The sequence below is a fragment of the Ceratotherium simum genome, chromosome 27 (assembly GCF_057802395.1).
Source record: "Ceratotherium simum simum isolate JZ-2026a chromosome 27, ASM5780239v1, whole genome shotgun sequence".
NCBI lineage: Eukaryota > Metazoa > Chordata > Mammalia > Perissodactyla > Rhinocerotidae > Ceratotherium > Ceratotherium simum.
This window is the reverse complement of record NC_141926.1, coordinates 29,665,145-29,690,262: the sequence shown is the minus strand read 5'-3', so window position 1 is coordinate 29,690,262 and position 25,118 is coordinate 29,665,145. Positions and strand designations below refer to the sequence as shown.

At 36.4% G+C, this 25,118-nt stretch overlaps 1 protein-coding gene across 1 annotated transcript in view; it reads left to right on the top strand.

Annotated features, from left to right (window-relative positions):
- Positions 1-22,772, top strand: part of LOC101398320 (multidrug resistance-associated protein 1-like) — an 80,065-nt gene extending 57,293 nt beyond the window's left edge. Inside the window, exons 19-28 of the mRNA XM_087418197.1 lie at positions 5,031-5,185; positions 7,346-7,501; positions 10,631-10,830; positions 12,016-12,142; positions 13,464-13,565; positions 15,851-15,994; positions 18,129-18,287; positions 19,553-19,719; positions 20,727-20,921; positions 21,377-22,772. Of these exons, the coding sequence (XP_087274323.1) occupies positions 5,031-5,185; positions 7,346-7,501; positions 10,631-10,830; positions 12,016-12,142; positions 13,464-13,565; positions 15,851-15,994; positions 18,129-18,287; positions 19,553-19,719; positions 20,727-20,921; positions 21,377-21,509 (1,538 nt within the window). The 3' untranslated portion in view covers positions 21,510-22,772. The remainder of the gene's footprint in view (positions 1-5,030; positions 5,186-7,345; positions 7,502-10,630; positions 10,831-12,015; positions 12,143-13,463; positions 13,566-15,850; positions 15,995-18,128; positions 18,288-19,552; positions 19,720-20,726; positions 20,922-21,376) is intronic.
- Positions 22,773-25,118: the final 2,346 nt, after the last annotated feature.

Sequence of the window (25,118 nt, the reverse complement as noted above, 5' to 3'; positions counted from 1 at the left end):
GGCTGGCCCTGTGGCTTAGTGGTTAAGTGCACGTGCTCCGCTACTGGTGGCCCCGGTTCGGATCCCGGGCGCGCACCGACGCACCGCTTCTCCCGCCATGCTGAGGCCACGTCCCACATACAGCAACTAGAAGGATGTGCACCTATGACATACAACTATCTACTGGGGCTTTAGGGGAAAAAAAGGAGGAGGATTGGCAATAGATGTTAGCTCAGAGCTGGTCTTCCTCAGCAAAAAGAGGAGGATTAGCATGGATGTTAGCTCAGGGCTGATCTTCCTCACAAAAAAAAAATAAATAAATAAAAAAGTCTTGACTCTACGGCTGCTCACTGTATGGGTGAAGCTTGTGATTGATGTGAAGATCAGTAAGGGAATCTGTTAAAAACTACATTGTAAGTAAAGTTTAAAACTACATGGCAAGCAATAAGTGCTGTAAAAGTAATAAAAGAGAGCATTGTGAGGATTCAGAGCAGGGGAAGGCCATATTTGGTTGCAAGATTAAAGTAATATCCAAGTCATAGTTGGCATTTGAGGTGACACTAAAAGAATGGATTGGATTTTGTCAGACTGAGAACACAGAGAAGGAGAGAAAGCAATAGAGGCAGAGAGAAAGATGTGTGTAAAGACAGAGTTGGGGAAGGTGAGGGGATATAGACATGAATGAGGGTGCCAGTTTGAGTGGTCTACAGGTTACTGCTGAGGCAGTAGGGGAACTAGAGGTGGGAAGGTCATTTGGAGACATGTTGGAGATGATAGTTGGAAAGGCAAGTGGAAAACTTTGAGAATTTGAGGAAAAAGAAGTAACATAATTGGAGTTATTTTTCAGACTGAAAATAGATTAGCAGTGATGGAAAAAAGATGGATTTTTATTGAAGGGACTAAAGTCAGAGACCAGGGAGGAGGTGGGATTGGTAGGAAAGGAACAATCAATCCAGGGAGCCATGTTACAGCTTTAGGGGAGATTCCACATCCTTTGAAGAATATTTTAAGTGAGCAAATACCATTTCCTAAACCAGACAAAGTATGCAAGGTTAGTGTTCACAATTTTACTTGTGTAAAGTCTTATTTTTAATTAACTATCAGTAGATATAGGAAATATTTTGTAACGAAGGCAACAGATTATGCACAGTTTAATCAAAAAGATTTTTTCCTGATTGGATTTTTGTTTAGAGGGGTCTTTAGTCATTAGAATATAAATCTTCTCTAGTTTTTTCTTCATTTTTGATTTTTTACATTTTAAAAAATTTAAATTTGGGTTTAAGTTCAGAGCTCTCTGCAGGTGTCCACGTTCGGTTCCTGGGTGTGGACCTACACCACTTGTCGGCAGTCATGTACTGGCGACCTACATACAAAATAGAGGGAGATTGGCTCCAATATTAGCTCAGGGTGAATCTTCCTCAGGAAAAAAAATTTAAATTTTTCTCAAGACTTGTTATTAAATGCAATGATAATTTATCTATAAGTAGGGTGAGCCTAAGAAATGAAAACATATAATTTCTGATTTTTTTCAGTAGACCACAGCTACACCTTATGGAATCTGGTCCAGTCAAGAGCAGGCTGTATCCACTGACATCCTAGCTCTTTTTTTTTTTTTTTTCTGAGCTTTAAAGCATAAACAGCACTTTCACATGTTAATACCAGAGGCCTGCTATGAATAATACAGAAGGCTAACATTCAAACAAAACTAGAGTACTGAAGCAGAAAATGTTAGATTTATTTTTATTTATTTATTTATTTATTTATTTATTTTTTTGCTGAGCAAGATTTGCCTGAGCTAACATCTGTGCCAATCTTCCTATATTTTGTATGTGGGTTGCCACCACAGCATGGCCACCAACAAGTAGTGTAGGTCTGCTCCTGGGAACCAAACTCAGGCCACTGAAGCGGAGTGTGTCAAACTAAACCACTAAGTGGCCAGCACACTCGATTTATATTTTATAATGGTAATAAAGATCTTACCTCATTTTCTGAAATTGAAATAGCCCTGAACGTTTTTTCCTGGATCCCAGCTATTTGCTTTAGAATCTCTAGGACATTCTGAATATCTCTAATCTATTGTGTTTTATCCCTCGTTATTAATAATGTCCGTTGTCTAATCCAATGTGTAAAATATGAACATCTTATTTTCCAAGTGCGATGTTTGAAGAGTACACTGCTGCTTCTAGTTTAAGAGTGAGTGGGTCATTTACTTACCTCACAATATTTCACTGAAATGACAGAGAATAAATATAAAAGGAAAGGCTTCAGGGGACTTCAGAGTGATAATTTCTACATAAGCAGTTATGCTGATGGATAATCAAGGGTAGAAGAGCCAGTAGCCAGGAACAGATACTGGAGAAGCTGTAGCAGAAGGGGAGATGTTCAGTCAAGCCATGGAGAAACACTAAACTCACGGTCATGGGTACAGAGGGTAGGATTGACTTGCATGGAAATAATCAAGGTTATTCACTAGAGCCTTGTTCTCCTGGCCTGTCAGCTCTCCTACAGTACCCACTACCCCCACCACCGATGTATACAGCAACTGGCTCAGTAGCAGTGCTAGGAAGCTGATGTCTAAAGAGGAAACTAGGGTTTCTACTTTGTGTGACATACATTGAAGAAAGCTTCCTTAAGTGGCTTTTGGAGGAGCTCCAGCCTACATGTCTGGATCCCCATATGAAGACTTCCAGTGTTACACCTACCCACTTAGGTGGAACCTGAAGTAAGCCCTTCTATTCAGAGGAGAGAATGTTGGGGGAAATTAATGTATGCAATGGCAGAAGAAAGCCACACGAGATACCTCTATTAATTAACCATGTCTTTATCTCACATGTTTAAACTGATAATGATAGTTGGTCGTGCATTTTAATCAGGCCAACGGTATAAATAAGAGCCAAAAAATAAAGCAGCAAAGCCCAGAAGTAAAATAGTCATATTTGGAACAGAAGAGAAGCTTAAAAATGTCTAATTAGTATCTTCAGATATTCAAAATATTGTATCCACAAAGCAAGTGCAGAATGTGATGAAATAAGTTTAATCTTAGGACAAGAAAGTTCTTGAAAAATGTAAAGACTTTGAAAAGATGGTACAAGCGTGACAGGATAAATTAGAAGAAATTTTCCCAGATGTACAACATAAAAAACAGAGGAGGAAAAAGATAAGAAAAAATCAGAGGAATAATCCAGGAAATTCAACATTTACACAAAAAGACTCTCAGTAAATGGAAGGGAAAATTATCAAGTACATAATACTTAAGGACATTTCTATAACTGAAAAGTACAAATGCCTGTTCCTGCACACATTTCAGATTAGAGCAGAATGACAGAGGGTTCCAAGAGAGTAGTTTGTGTTGTGGGGAGGAAGGATCTAAATAGGATGAAAGAAATAATACATTATCTGATGAGTGTGAATATATTGAGAGGAGATTTGCTGACTATTGAAGTGCTTGGGAATAAATTAGTGTTTGTTGCATGGAAAACTGGGCATATGGAAAAATAGTGGTACAAGCTTTATAAGTTTAGTGAATTTCTTGAATAATACCTGATTAGTAGCAATGTAAACACTGAATATTTGTTTGAGAAAAAAGGTAACAACCTATTTTTAGAATGGGAAAAATGGAAGTGTGGGGGACTGAGGTAGGAAAATAACAGAAAATATTTAAGACTGAGAAATCATTTAACAGCAGTATGTGATATTATTTAAAATATAAAAGAACTAGTTAAAAGAATTGAAGGTGGTCAGGGTCAACAATTTTTTTATTGTTGTTTTATTTTAAACATTATACCTACGAAGGAACAAGAATCATATTGGCAACACACTTTTATTAGCAATTTTGTGTATTAGAGTGCAGTGGAGCAATTGTGTATACCCTAAGACGCAAGAATAAACTGGCTTAAGTAACATGGAAGTTGATTGACTCCCCAAACTGAGAAGTCTAGACATAGGTCTTAGATGCACTTGACCCCGGGGCTCTAGTGAAGTGTCCACTACTCTCTCTTCAGCAGGTCTACTTGTTGGCTTAACTTTCAGGCTTCATGTTGTGGTGGGTTCTCTTTCAAAGAACTTCCTTCCATGGAAATCCACGAAATTACTCTCCTTAGAACAATTTCAGTCGCATACCCATCCTTGAACCAGTCATTGGAACAACACATTTCTTCTCCCAGCCTTCCTAGTTGCCCAATTTGGGGTCTCTCTGTCCTTTTATTTCTTCTTACACACCTGGATAGCTCTTCTACTAGCTTGTCTCTTTCTTGTCATGTTTTGTCAAGTGCAGCTAACAGTCAATAGATGCTAATAACTGTTTTGCAACCTCTTCCACTACAGCTACATGTTTACTATTTATATTTTCTGACTTTTTAGTTGTTGCAAGAAAAATCCTCTCACCAACCAAATCTCAGTAGCTTAATAAACCAAAAAAAGTTTATTCCTCACTCATACCATGTGTCCATTGTGAGTCAGGAAAGGGACTCTACTTATTCTAGGCACCCAAGCTGGAGAAGCAATCCAACCACCATTTTAAATGTTGGCAGGCACTGTGCAAAGGGAATAGGAGCTTTTGCAGGTCTGACGCCAACAATTAAATGCTCTAGCCTGAAAGTATCATGTGCTGTTTCTCCCTCAGCTTACTTTTCAGAACTGTTCATCTGATTCCATCAATCACAAGGAGGCCAGAAAGTGCAACTCTCCCATGGACCCAGAAGCTAAGAGAACTGAAATTATTGGCTTGCATCACAAGTGCCTTCCACATTGATTCACAGGACATGATAAAGTTAATAGGTTGCTAAAATTCTGTGAACCTGGTTGATCTCTTATCTTTTGTGCATTTCTCTAGAACCTATGCCCATGAATAAGGAGAGCCCTGCTCTGGAATCGTGGCCACCCATCAGAGTGTCTCTATTTGTTTTCAACACACCATATACATTTATACTTAGTTTGGTCCACAGTTACACATTTTTAAGTTTGATATTTGAGTTTTCCGTTACAAAATAAATGCTATTAACACAAAATTCCTTTAAGATATTGACATGCTCCTGATAGCAATTTGTGTTTAGGTCTCTTTGTCTGCTCTGGAGCCTATGTGCTCACCAGAGGGTCCCTGGCTGCCTCTCGAACGTTGCATGCTCAGCTGTTGAATAATGTACTGCACCTCCCACTCCAGTTTTTTGAAACCAATCCCATAGGCCAGATCATCAATAGGTTCACCAAGGTAAGTAAAGACATACCTTATTGAATAACATGCCCTAAAAATGATGATCCATATTTAGTACCTTATAATCTCATTTGTAGAAATATCATCCAAGGGCCGTCCCATGGCCTAGTGGTTAAGTTCAGCATGCTCCGCTTCAGTGGCCCTGGTTCGGTTCCCAGGCTCAGACCTACACCACTTATCCACGGCCATGTTGTGGCAGCGACCCACATGCAAAATAAAGGAGGACTGGCACAGATGTTAGCTCAGGGCCAATCTTCCTCAAGCAGAAAGAGGAAGATTGGCAACAGATGTTAGCTCAGGGCCAATCTTCCTCAGAAAAAGAAAAAAAAAAGAAAAAATATCATCCTAAAAAGATGGGATTATGTTTAGCATAGATTTCATTGTTAAATTTATTTCTAATTCTTGGGACATTTATAATTTATGTATAACAGAGTCACATGTTACACATGTAATTAACACAACCCTTGAAAATTGCTGAAAGAATCCAAAAAGTATGTGTGCTTTGGTGTCTACAACTCGAATTCCTACACACATTGAGTTTGAGAATCAGTGGTTTAGGCTGAGGAGGGGAAGAAAATGTAAGTCTATAAGGACATATCTGAATTTTTAAGCATTTTGTTAAGAAAACTATCAACTCGCTTATGGTAAATGGGGGATGGTTGGACATTTCCAGAGTGTCTCTGCTTACCTATATGGTTTTCCCCATTGTGTTTACTATTAAGCACTTATAACTGCACTATCCAATAGAAATATAATGCAAGCCACGTCGATAATGTTAAATTTTTTAGTAACCACAATAAAAAAGTGAAAAGAAACAGTTGCAATAATTATAATCATATATTTTATTTAATACATAATGTCTCAAACATTATTTCAAACTGTAATCAATGCAAAATTATTAACTAAATATTTTACATTCTTTTTTTATACAAAGTCTTCAAAATCTGATTTGTATTATATACTTACAGCACATCTCAATTTGTAGTAGCCATATTTCAAGTGCTAAGTAGCTACATATTACTAGTGGTTCCTGTATGAGACAATACAGGTCCATAACTTTAAAATATGACAACGTCTTTATGTGTATATGTAAAAAAAAGTTGGTGTGTATATGGAGGAAAATGAAGGTAAAACATGAAAATACAAATTAAAGTACCTAGCATAATAAATGCTTGGTAGAATATTAAATCTTGCTTAATTACACCAATGTGCACACTGTTCTTTGAAAATTTATGGAAGAACTTAATCACTAGCATTCTATCTCTCTCCATGGACATTTCTCTATGACTCTCTACTCAATAACTGTGATTTTTATTCAGTAACATGTCAAATGATCAGGTCTTAGATAAGAATATGGGAAAGTATGCTCTAAAGACAGTCAGGAGGTTACATATGAATATGGTTTTCTTACACTATGTGGTATATGAGATAATCAGGAAAATCCCAAAGCCAGACTGAGTATTAATAAACTTCCATCTCTACTCTTTATATCAGTTTTGTCCTGAACTGAGTAGTTCATCCCTTCAAGATTCAGTGTCTTCCTATTCCCTGGGATCTCTTAGGTCATACCTATACCACAAACACAGATTTGATTAAGTTAGATGCAACAAAGTATGAATTGATGCATGACCTTCCCATTGTCTTTCTCTCATTCCCATTATCCACTTTCAGCTTTTAATTTTGTAAATGGAGATTATTTTGTTTTCGGAACCCCCTACCCAAGAAGTCCATTGGACATGTTCTCAGAGGATAAGAATGCCCCAGGAGCGTTTTACAGTTTTTACCTAGTAAATAGTGGTAGCCTAATGCCGCTGAAGACACAACTACTGGGTTTGGAACTCTTTTTTTTTTTAATTTGGAGAGTCTGGCTTTAGTCATATAAATTAAGTGCCATGTGGTTGTTGTTGGGAAATACAAATTGCTTGATCATAGGCATCTTGTTACTAGAACACCCTCTTAACTATTACAGTTGGCCCACAGTGGAAAAAATATATGGAGGTGAGTTGGGATGGGCAAAGACCATGTAGTTAGACTTATTTAATCATCAGATTGTCACATCTGGGTAAATGTTTTTTGTTTTTACATTATGATGTATTTCTCCTTCGCCTCATTTTGAACTATGAAAAGTTAAAAGTTAACTGACCTTATATTTTTCAGGACATGTTTATCATTGATATGCGTTTCCATTACTACTTACGGACCTGGGTGAATTGTACATTGGACGTTGTTGGAACAATTTTGGTCATTGTGGGAGCTTTACCACTCTTCATTCTGGGAGTTATTCCTTTAGTTTTCCTCTATTTCACTATACAAGTAAGTACATGGGTTTTTATGTGTATTAATAACATATAAGTTATTATAACTTATAAGTTCACAGTCAAATATAGTTTCAGACTCACTTAAACCACCTGTCAGTCCAGATTCTGCAAGAAGCAGACTCCAAGAAAGGATTAGATGTATTAGAGAATTACAGGAGGAAATGCCTGTACAAGATAAAGGAGCGGGAGCAGGAGAAGGTTGAGTGAGCCACAGACAGCACTGCAGGCCTGATCCCTCTGAGGGAGAAGAAGAAGGAAGAAGAGTTGGGTAGGAAGAGTCTTGGATCGCAGAACAGTTCTATAAAAGGTTCAGTCGAGTGAATAAGAAGTCCACAACCAATGATGCCCATTGAACACTCCCATGTGTCCCAAGAATGGGTCTGCTTTAGCACCCCCTGCCATGCCCAGTCATTGGCTGGGAGCACCCTATGGGAAAAGTGGCCTCCGTGCTAATAGAGTAGTGGATCTGGAGGGGCATAGGCTGGACTATCAGTTAGCTATGCTCCTGCAGCGGGAGACCTGAGTCATGCATTTTTATGGCCACCACAAAACCTACATGTTGTTTACATTTTAGCAGAAAGTTACTTTGCCTGCATATCCAAGGGAGAAACAGATACTTCCTTTTTGTCCTATTATCCCAGATATCAGCAAAACTATTCCTGGAAGAGCTAAACAAATCTCTCATGATACTTATATATCTTTACATTCCAGTTAAAATGTGGTCAACCAATTTGAACTCCAAACTTACGTCACTATGAGGCAGCAGTGTAAAATGAAATTTCTTACCACATATTTTAAATTAAATATAAAAGTATTTTGAGGCTCTTTACACAAAAGGATGCAGTTCTTGTAGTTTAATACTTTCCGAAAACTTGAGTTTTAAATTCATATTGGAGTTTAGTCTACCCAAGCCCAGAATGTTAATCACTTTCTCAATTCTACATCTATACTATCATTATTCCTCCTACTTCATATGTTTTCCCTATTCTCTCTGCCTGTCTAGATCTTACTTACCCTTCATGGCCTAGGTCATATTCCATTTTCTGTGTGAAGTATTCTCAACCAAAATAACATAGAGATCTTACTCATCCAGGTATTATGGATTTATTTTACTGCTAGTATTATAGGCTATGTTTTTTAGGAGACCACAGATTTTCTTCTCAATGAATTGTAAGTCCTCTGGGGCAGACACTATGTCTTAAAGTTAAAAAAAAATCTAGAAAATCAAGAGTGGTTTTGAGAATCAATTATATCTGCTTAAAAAATAACCCCATGTCGCAAATGAAATTTTGTGTGATAGTCTTGTGTTTGGTAAACTATAACAGGATGACCAGGAGTAGGTAAGAGTCTAGAAACCATGCTTTGTTAGGGGGAACTGTATAGGGTGAGCCTGAATGTTGGTTCAAGAGCCTTGAATTCTAGTCACTTTTCTGATTGCTGTGTTTGGCACATCACTTCTCTTTCCAGGCTTCATTTTTTTCCCCTATAAAATGAGAGATTTGCTTCAGATCACTGCTACTCAAAGTGTGGTCCCTGGACCCATGGGCCATACTCCAGACCTATTGGATGAAAATCTCTGGTTGTACCTCTTAAAAAAAATCATGTTTTACAACCTAAATATATACCACTTTTATTTGTTAATCATACCTTGATAAAGCTGGTTGAAATAAAGAATCTCTCAGGGTGGGGTCCAGAAGTCTGTGTTTTAGCAAATCCTCCAGCTGGTTTTTACTAAAGTATGAGAAGTATTGATGTAGATCAAAGGTTCTTAAACTAAATTCTCTGGACAGTTTCATGGAAGGACTCCAGGGCTTCTGCAATTCATTTAAATTTTACAAAAACTTCTTAGTATGTATGCATATGTATATTTTTCTAGGGGAAAGTGTCTTACCTTAATCAGCTACTCAGAGGGGTCCATGACCCCAAAAATATAATCCCTGATTTAGACAGCCTCTTAAGTCCCTTTGCAACCCAGAATGCCATAATCTTTTGCATTCTCCAGAGCAGTTAGCATAGAGCAGAGCTTGTAAACTGCAAGCTGACAGGCCATATGTAGCTTCAGATATGTTTTTGCTTAGCTTGCTCAGTGCTTTTACCAAAATGAAGACATTTTAAAATCAGAGATTTTACGTAAAATTTCAGATCCAAAGATTTTCCTGAAAAAATTGCAAGATTGTGGCAAATCTTGATTTTCATTTCCAGTTTGTAGCAATTATCTGGGGCTAATCAATGATGGTCCAGTTAACTCAGGGCACGCTCTCTCCAGTTCTCCATAGTATCTATCCATCTCAATTGTCCTCAACCCAAGTCAGAGGGGAGGTAGCCAATTATAATTGCAGCTGCACTGGTGTTTTTCATAGAGAAAAAAATAAAGAAAGAAAATTTTTTTTTCTGTAATTATACTGAGGGACAAAAACATTATTGTTTGTGCACTTGGTCTGCTTCCTTCATTTAATGGGTTAGCTGCCTGGTCACATTTTTAACACGTGACGTAGAGCTTTTTCCATAGTAGGTACTCAGTAACGGTCATTTGAGAGCATTATCAAAGTGAAATTTTGCCCAATTTTGTTCTAGTTGTGCTGTCCAGAATTGAGGACTTTTACTGTTACAAGGGTATGTTGGTTTCCTAGGGCTCCTGTAAAAAACTTGATGGCTTAAAACAATGGAAATTTATTTGCTCACAGTTCTGGAGGCCACAAGTCCAAAATTAAGGTGTAGGCAGGGTTGGCTTCTTCTGGAGGTTCTGAGGGAGAATCTATTTCATGCTTCTCTCCTGGCTTCTAGTGGCTGTTGGCAATCCCTGGCATTTTCCTTGGCTTGTAGACATATCACTCCAATCTCGTCTTCACATGGCTTTCTCTCTATGTCTGTGTTTTCTCTTTTTCTATCTCTTATAGGAACACTCAGCATTGGATTTAGGGCCCACTCTAAATCCAGGATGATCTCGGCTTGAGATCCTTAATGACATCTGCAATGATCCTATTTCCAAGTAAGGTCACATTCGCAGGTACTGGGAGCTAGGACTTAACTTTTTGGGCCACTCTTTAACCCACTACCTTCTTTCAAACCCTTGAAGCAGTTTCTGCTACATCTTTCCAATTGCCTCTTTCTGTCTTCGGATCAGAGGTACTACGTGGCGAGCTCTCGGCAGATTCGACGGTTGGCAGGAGCATCTCGCTCTCCCGTCATTTCCCACTTTAGTGAGACTTTATCGGGGGTGTCCACCATCAGAGCATTTGGACATGAACAGAGGTTCATCCAGCAGAACAAAGAGGTGGTGAATGAGAACTTGGTCTGTTTCTACAATAATGTAATTTCAAACAGGTAAGTCATATTGTTACTGAAACCAAAGTGGGTTTGCCTCCTGGCAAGTTAAATCAGACTCTCCACCAGAAGTAGTTGTCACGCAAAGTAGGGTATATTTACAGCAAATAAGAGGCCATGCAGAATCACTTCCAAAGTCATGGTGTCCAGAACAAAGGGAAGCAGGGGCCGTTTATTTCGGATGGGGAATGAATACTCAAAAGGGAGAAGTGGGCATTCGCTTGTGCAGGCTCAGTTGGAAAACGTTTCCACATACACTGCAGGTTATGGTAATAAGGCCTAAGCTCCTCCCAGAGAGGAGATCTTAGCATTAAAAATAAGGCAAAGATCATAGGCCTTGCTGTTGTGGTGAGTCTTGGTCTGGTTCAGGGTGGTTGGTGATTGCATCTCTCAAACGGTTAAATGCTTCTGAACCCACCCTTGAGTTCTTCTGGGCAATTACTTGGTGACAATATCTACAGGCCTAGTTCAGGACCAGTCTCTTTTTACATATCTTATTCACCGACTTCTGAACAGAAAGATTGTTTTGTAATGGCATTTCATCAAATTTAAAAAAAAGATTAAAGCCTTAAATATTTCTAGTATTTGATATACATTTAAATTAAACTGTATCTATTTATATTTTAAAAAGTATGAAAATAAGGTCCCAAGTTTTTCAAAGGTTATATAGGATGCCACTAAAATTACTAATGATATGACTCTATGTTGTATTTTATATTTGTGGAATATATTTTATTTGCATACAATGTTTATAATATTTTGAATTTGAAGTTATAATTTCACATAAAGGAGAAAAATGAAATATTAAATAGTAGTGGGGCACATTTTAACTTTTAGAGACTAATTTTATCATCTAAAACAGCGTATGTAATTGGAGAGGTAATTGATTTTCCAATAGGATTTTTAAATACAATACCTCATTTTAGCTGGTGTTCTTTTCTTTTGATATTTAATTCTGATTAAGTTTTAAAGCAAAGTTCTGCAAAAGTAAAGTGTATTTTTATGCAGAGGAATCCTTTAATCTATCATCATTGCAACCATCCTGTGTTTGATTGAGTTCTAAGTAAGGAAGGAAAAAAGGAAAGCAGCTGTTGATGTTTACTTATCCGTTTCCCGTAGGAGAGTTCATGCTAAGTGCACCAAAGCTTTTGCGTCTCAGTTCAGGCATGTTTTCCATTGTTCCAGGTGGCTGTCTGTGAGACTTGAATTCCTTGGCAACTTAATGGTGTTCTTCGCTGCACTGCTTGCTGTGCTGGCTGGCAGTTCTACAGATTCAGCAGTAGTTGCTTTGTCCATATCCTATGCCCTAAATGTAAGTGATAATGATTTTGTGGTATATGATATGCTGAAAATCTAATGAGTTAAACTCTTCTCCTTTGCCTTTCTGAATTATAGATTGTATTAACTAAATCTGAGAGACAAATCTGGATTACCCTGGAGGCTCATTTCTTCCTTCTTTTGTTACTAGTAGGAAGCTGGCTCAGCAGTTCTAAGTTAGCTAACAGAAAGAACAGACCGATACCCAAGTCTGAATATGCTAGAGGACCAGGAAACTCCTGCTGTTACCAAGTTACCTGGAGGTTTCCTGCTTTCCTATCTTTATAGATTTATAGAGTGTAACAGGGGTAGGGCCTCTCTCCACAGCGGCCTGTCCATCCAGTTTGCCCAGCCTGAGCAAGGACATAATGCAAGCTCTGGGGAGAGTGTATGCTCTGCTGCCTCTTTGCTTGTAGGTTTTTCCCTAATAAACCCCATTTTATATTACATTGCAAAGCACTAGTGATATGAATGTGTTCATGCCCCCTTTGTAAAACAGAAAATTCCTTAAACTGCTTAATATAATTCCACGTTATTTAAAAGATAAGTCTAGATGATTTGACTAGATGATGATTCATTTCAGAATTCAGAATTTAGGCTTCCAGAAAGGAAATATGGTACATATATGTATTCAGGGCCTGGGGCAGAACCCCATAATGAGACTACTTGTTCTGCAGTGAAATGTGTGAATGTACACCTAAGTGGGTTAAACAAACACTTGAAAGAGCCCCACGTCAGTTCAAATCAGGTTGGCCATCAAATGGTTGGGCAAAAAACTCAACAAAAAACTGAATTGTCAGGGTTTTTTTGACTTTCAGAATTAGGCTAGAATCACAACCTTAGAGAACTTATATTTGGGGGTAGGGTGAGAAGAAAGTAGAGTTTTAAAAAATAAAGGAGACAGGAGTAGTCAGAAAGTTAGGAGAATCCTCCTTCTGATGGAAGGTGGTGACGAATGCCAAAGGTAATGTTGTGCACAATTTTTTTTCTAATTTAGGGTGTACATTTCTTGAGACATAGCCCATCAATCTTGGTATTTGTCATTCCTTGCACCAAGTATGGATTACATTAATATGTGTCACACTATATTCATTCTGTCTTCTGCCAAATAACCGTTATTTATGATGTTTGTGAGTTTAATATACTTAAAGAAAGACGTATGTGTGTATATGTATAAAGATGCTTACTTCTAAAGTTGTTAATCAGAAGAGATAAAGTACGTGAAAACTCTGAAAAGTGAAACCTTATAAAGTATTGTTCATATTATGTAAAAAACTCAAGAACATTCATTAAACTTGTGGTTTTTTTCCCTCCAGATTACTCAATCGCTGAATTTTTGGGTAAGGAAAGCGTGTGAAATTGAAACTAATGCAGTTTCCATTGAAAGAGTTTGTGAATATGAAAATATGGATAAAGAGGTAAGCACTCCTAAATAACCAATAAATGGATGCAGTATTAAGATATAAGATTTGACATTTAAAAAAATAAATTTTAAACAAAACCTGCATTTCCAAATTCGTATTATAATATTCAGCATTTCAATGAAATTAAAACCCAATCTATTGTAAAATACACCGTTATTTTATATATCACTAAACTGGAAAAAAAATACTTTTAATTAAATTAGGACAGTCCATAAATTATAAGATACATCCTTATTTCAGTTATGTTATAAAAATGAAATATGATCACCTGTTTTAAAAAGGCACAGTGGTTTGTCCTCTATTAATGTAGAGTAAAATACGCAACCGAAGATTATAACTTTGGGAGGATTTTACATTGCGAAAAATGTCTTAATATAGTCATCTCATAATTATTTAAAGTCTGATCGTGCAGTTTTTAAATTAACTACGTCTTTATTGCTTATACCTTCTGTTCCAGCTACTCGTCGTTAGCATCTCTGTGGATGGGAAGGAGAAGGAGAATAAATCAGTCTGTTTTGTTCCCTTTAATTAACTATAATTTGGGAGGGAGAAGAATTAGAGTATTGACAGAGTATAATATTTGAGTTATCTGCATATTTTAGTAATCTAGGTTACTTCTGCCTCTCAGTTCCATGAATTAATGGGGCAGATATTAAAGATGACTTGAATTTCTGTAATCTTCTTCAATCCACCTATAAAGCTGTCTAAATCCTCATGAGACGTTCCTCTTTTGCTCGTAACTCTGAGAAAGAGGTATCCCTCCTCCAAGTAAAAGCCTAAATTTTTGTATTTTTGGTACAAAATGTTATGTCCCAAATGACTTCATGTCTTCTCTCAGACCTTGCTCCATTAACCACTTCCTCTAATTCCTACATCTCAGCACCCGGACCCCCTTGCTCCTCTCAGCCTATAAATATGCTAAAATATTTTCTACATCCTCCAACTCCTACCTAAACTTTGAATCCTCCTCTAGATTCTTCCCTAGGCCTTACTTCCTTTTTCATACAAATTTCATGAAAGGGTAGTCTACCTTCACAATCTCCAGTTACCAATATTCAATTTACTCAGCCTATTGCCATGTGATGACTAATATAAAATTGTATTGTTTTCTATATTTTCTAAATTTTTTGCTATTAATATATATTCTTTTCATATTGGAAAAAGACAATAAAATATGTGTGTGTGCACACAAATACACACACTCACTTTTTAAAAAAATCACCTGTATGTAATTTGAAGCAAGTTGTGACAAATACTGTTGCAAAAACTCTTAATGTAGAAGAAGTATACTTGTCCAGATAACCCTATTCAACCCTTTATAGCCCCATTTTTCTTCTCCTTTTTATAGCTGAATTCTTTGGAATGGTTGCCTGTACTTGCTGTCTCTAGGTTCTCTTCTGTCATTCTTTTGGGGACCCTCTCCGAGAAGGCTTTAAATCCCACCACTCCACTGAACCTGCCATTGTCAAGATCATCAGTGGTCCCTTCTCAGTCCTCACTTTACCTGACCTATCACTTGACACTGCTGATCACTCCCTCTCCTGAAAACTCTTTGCCTCGCTGTCCAGGCACGACAGTCTTCTGCGTGTCCTTCTACCTCCTGCTGTTCCTCCAGTGTTCCAGCCAGGCCCCTGTCTCAGGTCCTCAGCATGTGTAGCTAGTTTCTTTGCCTGGAAAGCTCTTCCTCTGATATCCACATGGCTTGTTTCCTCACCATGTCCAAAAAAGCCTTTCCTAACCACCCTACTTAAAATTATACCACCTCCACTAGTCCTGCATGTTTCCTGTCTTCCAAAGCTTTATCATCATCTAACATTCTACATATGCTATGTGGTTCTTTCTGTCTCTCCCCACCAGCATGTACACTCCATAACGGCAAGAATTTTTATCTGTTTTGCTTACTGCTGAATCTCTAGCAAATAAAGCACTGACTGGTAGAGTAAATATTCAGTATTTGGGGAATGAATGAATGACAAACTGTGCTCATCGCAGCTAAAATTTCAGGCAGGTTACTTTCAGCTCCTTTATAGGGTTTTAGAAGATTTTTCCTAAAACTTGATAGGAGATGGGAAGCCTTGTTATCTCTAAAAATTTATTTCTAAGGTTTTCTTATAACTAGATGAGAAGTTTTATGTTGGTAATATTTAAAACTATTTTCAGAAAATCATAATATCTATAAAGGTAGTTTTTCATCACTTTTGTTTGAGAATTATTTTTTCAGTGGGAAAGGTATTTTTTATTGTAATTAGAGTTTAAAGAATTTTTTTTGTTGTTTTAAGGCACCCTGGATAATGTCTAAAAGGCCTCCACCACAATGGCCCAATAAAGGGATAGTGGAATTTATTAATTATCAGGCTCGATACCGAGATGACCTTGGTTTAGCATTACAAGATATCACTTTCCAGACTCACGGGGAAGAGAAGGTACCATGTATATTTCATCAGTTTCACTTTCCCTTTTATCTGAATGCATTCATTGCTAAGACTAAAGATAATATGGTATTGAATATAAGATGGTCTTTTGCTCAAATTTTATATAAAGTAATAAAGACATGTAATTGGTGTGTACAGAATAAGTTTTACCTCTGTAAATAAAAAATATATTTTTTAAATTGCTCACACTCTATTATGAAACGTGATTTTAGTATACTTTTTTCTCAGCTTTATTGAGGTATAATTAACAAATAAAAATTGTATATATTTAAGGTGTACAACATGATGGTTTGATATACATATATAGTGTGAAATGATTACACAATCTAGTTAATTAGCACATCCATCACCTCACATAGTTACCAGGGGTTTTTTTGGGTATGGTAGAAACACTTAAGATCTACTCCCTTAGCAAGTTTCAAGTATGCAATACAGTATTATTAACTATAGTCACCATGCTGTACTTTAGATCCCCAGAACTTATTCATCTTATAATAGAAAGTTTGTACCCTTTGACCAACATCTCCCTATTTTTCCCACCCCTCAAACCCTGCTAACCACCATTTACTTTCTGGTACTATGAGTCTGACTTTTTTAGATTCCAGATATAAGTGAGATTATATGGTGTTTGTCCTTCTCTGCCTTATTTCAATTGGCATAATGTCCTGGAGTTTCTTCCATGTTGCCGCAAATGGTACAATTTTTTTTATTTTTTTATGGCTGAATAATATTCCATTGTATATATATATTTCTTCTTTATTCATTTTTCCATAGGCAGACACTTAGGTTGTCTCCATATCTTGGCTATCGTGAATAATGCTGCAATGAACATGGGAGCGCAGATTTCTCTTTGAGATACTAATTTAAATTCTTTTGGATATATACCCTGTAATAGTATACTTTATTTTTACTTCTATTAAGTGAAGTGCAACAATAAGACAATAAGGTGATAGTTCCCTAAAATATAGTAAATCCATAGGAAAGAATATTTGTACAGTCAATGACATCATGTTTTCCAAGACTATTCGTGAGATAGGAAAATGCTTGAGATCTCATTTAGTTAATAAAAGCTATGTACAAAACTGTTGAAAGTATATCAGTTTTGTGTTTTAAAAAGCAAATAGGTATACACATTAGCAAAAATACTAGAAGAATAGTTATAAATAGCAGTTCTCACCAGGTGATGGGATTTTGGATATTTTTACTTTCCTCAATATTTTTTACCACATTTTTCAAAATGTTTCATAGAAACATATTTCCCTAATAAGAAAGATAATTTACAAATAAGTAAAAGTAAAAAAAAAACTTAAGAACTGTGTCCTACTTTCGCTTCTTCAAAGACCTTTTATAACCCCAAGCATCTGTTTTTCTAACCCTCTAAACCAGATCCACTGCAGTGACGTCAAGGACAGAAATATTTTTGGAACAAATGAAATCATTATGGGATTTTGATTACCCCAATTAATTCAACAGATTCCTAGTTTTTCTGATGTAGTCTGTCAGATTTAAGATTTAAGATCTTTTATTGGGGCAAACCAGCTGCCTTAATGTTCTTTCTGTCTAATGTTCCTATTAACACCAGGACACGAATCAGCACCCAGGAGAGATTGTTCTAGTTCTCACGGCCAGAGGAACGTGTTCAATCACTGGGATGTTTATGACAAGCTGATTATTCTGGCCAGGAATCCAAGATCCTCAGACATTACCCATGGCCACCCTCCATAGTTTTAATGCAGTAGTTGTTTTAATACACCAAGGAAATTTGCAGGCATTCCTTTAGATTTTTTAGCTTATCTGGCAAATGGGTCTAAGGCCCTTTGTTTGTTTCTTGTTTTTTTGTTTTGGGGGAGGAGTGGAGTAGAGAAGCCTTATTTTGAAAGTTCCAGTAAAACCACCCTATTATCAGTGTCTCCTGTGCCCGTACCCTCACTGGCTAGTCCAGGGATGGTTCAGGGATGACTTGCTCTTCCTGGGGCTGCTGGCATGTTCTAGTTAGTTCTAGTTTCCCCTACTCAAAACTAGGGGAAAAACACACATTAGCCCAAGCCTTTCCAGTGAATAAGGAGTGTCTAGATAGAGACTGATCTTTAGAAATCACATTATGTCTATGATCATTTCATTACAGATTGGAATTGTGGGAAGAACTGGAGCAGGCAAATCAACACTATCAAATTGCCTATTTAGAATTGTGGAGAGATCAGGAGGCAAAATCATTATTGATGGAATTGACATATCGACTATTGGACTTCATGACCTTCGTGGCAAACTTAATATTATTCCACAGGTAAAGCCTGCTGTGCCAGTAGTCTTTCTTAACTCCCCCCAGATGAATTTTTTTTTTTTAATGTGTTCCTTCCAAGCATATAAATTCATTTTTGGAAGCCAAATCATTTTAAATGTATAATGAAAAATTGCTATGTAATCGAATCCTATTGAACAGTCTTACTCTAAAGCATTCTTTGTAAGTGCATTTATCTATTTGAAAAATCAGCACATCGCTTTGCGAGTTTCCTTCGTAATAGTAAATGCAAATAAAATTCAAATGAAGAGATCAGATTGAAACACAGTGGTATTTTTTGGAAGAAAAAAAATTACTAAGCCTTTTGCTTAGTTGCTAGTTTGAATGTAGGATTTTGATTCTTGACTTGAAGTTTAAAATCATTAAAAAAAAAAGAACAATAATTCAGTTAGATGTTTTTTCTCAAGTCCTTTTGTTTTTTCCATCTGTGACATCAAAGGACTTTGATCATTAATAAGTATGCAAATTGCCTCAAGAACATGCCTCTACAGTCAAAGATGACTTATTCAGTTGGGTTTCAGAAATTTAAGTTGAGCATTTATGAAATGGCTTTGCTTTATCTTCTAAAAACATCTTAAAATACTATCATCTCTTTGTCATATTGTTTAAACATATGCTTGTATTTGTGATTTTACTTCAAAACAAATTTGAATAAAATCTGGAATTCTGGCAGGGAAAAAATTCAATGGAAAAAAGATAGATACATTAGCTGTTCTTTTCTTATAAATAAATACAGGTGTAGTAAAATGTAGTTTCAGCAGGCACGTTGGCATATTGGAAAGAGCGTGTCCTCTTTGAATTCTACCCAGCCACTTCCCCTTGTGTGGCCTTGGGCAAGAGCGCTTTGGAACCTCCGGTTCACTAGCTGTAACATGGGAATGTTGACTTCTCTTCTTCTGGGTTGGTGTGCTGATTGATAATATTATAGACACACCATATGTTACATTTGTTATAGTCTATGTTATAGCATATCCCTGACTAAATAGCAGCTATCATCATTATTATTGTGGTTGTTGTTGACATTGTTAATAAGAGGAGGAGAAAGAATAAGGAAGCTTATGACAATTTAATCTGAATTATAGTTTATTCTGATTCTCTTCTGCTTTTGTTTTAAATATAAAACGAGTTTGATAACTATTTAGATGTGATCGTTTGCTTTTTCCTTATGCTCTGAGTCTGATTTTTTTAACAAAATGTATTTATGGCTCATGTGACAGTAAGATTATACCGGTGACTATTTTATTCTCTAGGATCCTGTTTTATTTTCTGGAACCCTTCAAATGAACCTGGATCCCCTAGACGAGTATTCTGATAGCGAGCTGTGGGAGGTGCTAGAACTGTGTCATTTAAAAGAGTTTGTGCAGTCCCTTCCCAAGAAGCTGCTGCACGAGATTTCAGAGGGTGGTGAAAACCTCAGGTGAGCTGCTGAGAACAGAGCTGGTTCAGCTTATTCATTCCAGGCTCTTCAGAAACTTGAGTTGGCCTCATGGAGAAATCGCTTCCTGAGCCACTGAGAACCTGATTTGGTCTGTTTAAAGCACACCATTGTTGATTCCCTCTAGAGCAGAGGGACGAGGAATAAAAGGGTAACCATTGGCTGGGAAACTGCTGGCAAAGGGAAAGAAAAGGAGAGAAAGGAACAACGCAGTATGAAAACTCACTATGTAATTGAATCTTCTTTTGTCAAGACTCCTACTCTAATAGCTTTCTTCCTATAGCAATATTGTAAAAGAGGCTCCTTTGTCTACATGGCTGTTTGAGGTCTTAGGACAGTCCCTTCCTGGGATCAGAGACCTAAGGAAAGAGAGCTGGATCTCCTCAAGCCTACACTGCAGGACTCGGCCTTTTCTTGGATTACTCTCCCCCTGTCCCTCTCTGATTCTGCAGCCTTGGCCTCCTTGCTATTTCATGAATATGCCAGGCCAGCCCCTGCCTGAGTGCCTCAGGGATTTCGCATCTGCTGTTCACTTTGCCAGGAACAGGTTTCCACCAGAAATCTGCATGGCTTACTCTCCACTTCCTTCAGGTCTTGAATGAAAAGGCACCTTCTCAGTGAGGATTTCTTTGGCACGCCCATCTAAAATGTCCATGCCACACCCACACTCTACCCTTTCCCTTTCTGTGTGTTTGAATTCTTCTTATTACTACGCATTTTGCTCATTTGTCTTGTTTATTTTTTCTGGCTCCCCTATGAGAATGTAAACTCCACACAGACGAGATTTTCATCTGTTTTGTTCATTGCTCTGTTCCCGGAACTTGGACAAGTGTCTGACACACAGTAATCACTCAATAAATATTTCTTGAATAAAAGAATGAGTGAATGTGTGGGTTAGAAAATGAATAACAATATAATCAGAATTTTAGAATGGGAAGTGTGTGACTGTAAAGTCCATTGTTGAGATTATTTTGCTATTTTTTCAACAGCGTTGGACAACGGCAGCTCGTCTGTCTTGCTCGTGCTTTGCTTCGAAAAAAAAAAATTCTCATCTTGGATGAGGCAACGGCCTCCATCGATTTTGAGACGGATAACTTGGTGCAGACCACAATCAGGAAGGAGTTTTCCGATTGCACCATCCTGACGATTGCTCACAGACTGCGTTCTATCATTGATTCAAACAGGTATGCTTTATCTGTTTTCAGAAATAAAACAAATCTGTATATCTCTACAGAGATAGCTATTGAACATCCTAAACACACTAATTACTTGTTGCTAATAAAGAATTGTATCTGTGCTGAGAGATACAAAATTTTCCCTAATAGCATGGAAGATATTTTCCAAAATAATTAGAGGAATATATGCTAATGCTAAAAGAATATTGATATTTTTATAATATTGATATAATATTCTTTATTATATAATATATAAAAATATACATAAAATCTATATATAATATTCTTTATATATAATATTGATATAAAAGAAAACTTGATACATTTCCTGAGTTCAATTAGTACCTATATTTTGTAGTGACATAACTCACACAGTAATTTAAAATTTACATTAGCAAGAACAAAAAAAGGTGAACTGGAAAACTGATTATAGGTTACCTGACAGGATTCTTTTCACATTGCAGGGTGCTCGTTCTAGACTCTGGAAGGATTATAGAATTCGAAACACCACAGAATTTGATATGCCAGAAAGGAATTTTCTTTGAAATGCTAACAGAAGCTGGACTAACACAAGACTCAGGGACAGAAGATAAATAATTTTAGCTGTATGCTGATTACACTGAATAAAAAAATTGATTAGTATTTAAAAAAATAATGACAGAGGAGAAATGCACAAAGGTGGGCCCCTGGCTACACACTGGCACAAATATGAATAAGCACCCTTGTTCTAACCATCCTGGGCTGTACCCAACCTTCTGTCTTCCATTCATGCCCTCCGGAATATCTGCCTTCTCTGCATTGCCCAAAGTGCTAAATGCCACTTACCCTTTAAGTCGCTGACTTTGTTCAGGAGTCACCTTATCCACAAAGCCTTCCCTGATTTCCCCTCCTGGTCTCCAGTCTCATCTCAATGTTCTTTTTCTGTGCTCTCACAAGCTCCATGTGCATACCTTTATCATGGCATGGACTATACTCTATTTTAATGCTTTTAGTCTGTCTCCCCACTAAAGCTACTTGAAGGCAAGTACCCAGTTTTAGTAGTCTTTGTATGTTAGGTTCCTAGCATAGTGATTTTCATATAGTTGATACTCAACAAACGTTTGTAGAATGACTGACTAGGCATTTTAGAGTAATATGATACAGGTACTTATATACATAATAATATGTGTCGAGCTACTGTACAGTATATAAATTGTGGAGTAATCACAGAAAAAATATTGTTATTCAGCTGCTTTTTGGAAATAGTAATTATATATTATTAACTGAATTTTATGGTATGCCTTATTTAAAAATAAAAATTTATTTTTTAATTTTAAAAATAAAAATTTACTATTTACTTTGAGTAAAAATCAATATTTTCCATGGAACATCAGTTTTTGGCTGGATTAACCTCAGCGAGTCATGTGTCAAATGGTATACATTCACAAGAAGATTGTTGTAGTACTAATTATATTTTGAAGGGCTTTTTCATTTAGTAGTTTTATGAATAGAAGCAACATTATTTCTCCGAATTGCCCTTCAAATTTGAAGTGTTCAGACTTAAACAGTATTTTCCTTTCAAGATGATTTTAATAAAATATTTTAACATGTTCTTTAAGATCCACCAACCATTTCTTTTATCCTCCTTTTCTCCTTCCTTTGCAACAACCTTGTACAACCTTTCTATATCCCCCAAGAGTGTTTATGAAAAGTTGCCTTAAATTAAAAAACACTATATTATCTAAAGCCTCCTCCCATTAGAATGTAAGCTACTTGAAGTGTTGTCCTGTCTTTACAATCCCTGAAGTGCCTACTACTATGCTTTTACTCATTACTCATTTTACACATTGAATAAATATCTGCTGAACTCCATTAAGAAAAGGATCTAGATTTTCATTAATATCAGTTAAAAGATTTGTTTTAGTCTCTTAATGCCTATCGTTTTAACAAATCAATCAGAGAAGCTGCATAATTTAAAAATCTAATGGGAAATCAACAGTAGCCTGGATAAACTGTGGTATATTACACAATGGAAGTCTATACAGCTATGAGAATGAATGTACAACAGATACAGGCAACATCATGGATGCGTTTCACAAACATAATGTTGAGTGAAAGAAGCCAACCACAAAAGAATATTATGATTCCAAGATTCTATTTATACAAAAGTTTTTTAAAAAAACAAAAAACTACTCTTTACTACTGGAAGTTGGGATACTAGTTACCCTTGGTGGGAGGAGGGGTAATGATTGAAAAGGTGAACAAGGTGGACTTCTGGGATGATGGTTATGTTCTATTTCTTGATCTGGGTCTGAGTATTGGTTCAGTTTGTGAAACTTCACTAAGCTGTATACTTAGGATATGTGCACTTGTGTATTTATGTGCATACATAAATATACATATGTATACATACATATATATCATATATATTATACATAGAGTAAAAAGAAAGCAAAAATAAACAAAAAGCGATTAAGCCAAAATTACTTAAAGATAATTTTATTGTGCTTTAGGAAATTAATATTTCATTCTCATTTTAATTATATCCATTAAGCTTGTTCAATCACTGCAGGATACTCAAAATGACTGTATTACAGAGGTAGTACATTTGAATTGAAAAAACGTTTATTCAATGATTGATTTGTTTAAAGACTGTAACTTCAAAATAGATTAAAAAAATAATGATTATAATTTCAATATGCAGAAATATTTACCTTAGCTGAGAGAAAGAAAATTCTAAGCATCATTAAGTTGAATGCTTTTAGAATAATGTGAATATTTATTATTGAAAGCTCACCATATGCCATGTAACGCGCAAGGCATTGGAGTCATTTGTTACTTTCAATCCTCACTAAAGAATATAAAAAAGGTATTATTATCCACCTCATTTTACCAAAAATGATAAGATCCCAAGAGGATCTTGGCCAATAAAATGTAGAATCCTGGTCCACATGACTAGAAAACTGATGATGCTCTTTCCAGTTCTCTAACAAGTTGTCTCATTTTTAGAAAAGCCACTTAAAAAGAGTCTGTAGTTCAAGAATGGGTGAGAAGGATTTTAAACCAATAGCTTTGTAGGCATAGTAAATGGAATTAAAATTTGGGGGCGGGGTGCTTCTTCAAAGTTTGAACCACATGAAATAGCCATTTTTGCAGGTCAAAAAATGATTGAATACTAGCAATTTCATATAGTGTTAAACATAGCTTTGATATCAAACAGTGTTAAGAAGATGTGACGCTGTATTTTAATATACACACAAATAATAAATAGTTCTACTTGATCTAGAGGGTCTTTTAGAAAAAATAGCCAAGAAAACTAGAATAAGAAAATATTATAGTACTTAAAAGTTCAGGATCTCGAGGAAAGATTCGTATATTAAATCCCAATTCCACCACTTTCTAGTTGTGTAAACTTGTCAAGTTAACTTACTTCTCTGGGCTTATTTGGGAGTAATAATTCTATCATCTACCTCCTAAGGTTTTTTTAAAAAATTAAATCATATAACAGAATACTTGGGATAGTGTCTGGCATATAGAAAGCATTCAATAACATGTTAGCTACTATTTAAATAACAACACTCATAGCTCCTTGTAATTGTACTCTCATATTTACAAACAGAATCACATAATGGGACACACAAGTAAACAAAAAGGACAAAACTGAGCCAATGTTTATGAAAGTCTGTTCTGTATACAGCAACTATGGGATAACTGGAGATTAAAATAAGACATGGTACCCGGTGGTGCACGATATGATCTAAGTGAGATTAAGCAAAGTTGAGAAGGCAGCAGTCAAGGCAGTTCTCCTAGTTCCTTCTAGTTCTCCTAGGTCCCACTTTTCTAGCTGTCATTTCCCAAGCAAGTGGACATCTGTAGAATACAGAAATCAGGACTTCCGGCTATACTGTGAGCCACATTTCTGTAAATCTTCTTATGAAAATGAAGACTATCTCAGTAATTCATGTGGCTGCTATGCCACTGGGTTAATGAGACCAAGGTAATGGGTATGAACTGAGTAAAGGCTGACTGCTTCTCTTATTGGTGATTGCTAACTAGGTAACCAGGGTTGCTCACTGCTTATTTACAGACAGACCAGTCTGAGGACATGTTTAGTTATCATAGTTGATCAAAGATAGGAACATTTTGTTTATACATGGCTACAGCACAAAGAGCAAAATAAAAATGAATAGGCATATGAGCAAAATGTAAAAATAGATCATAAATTGA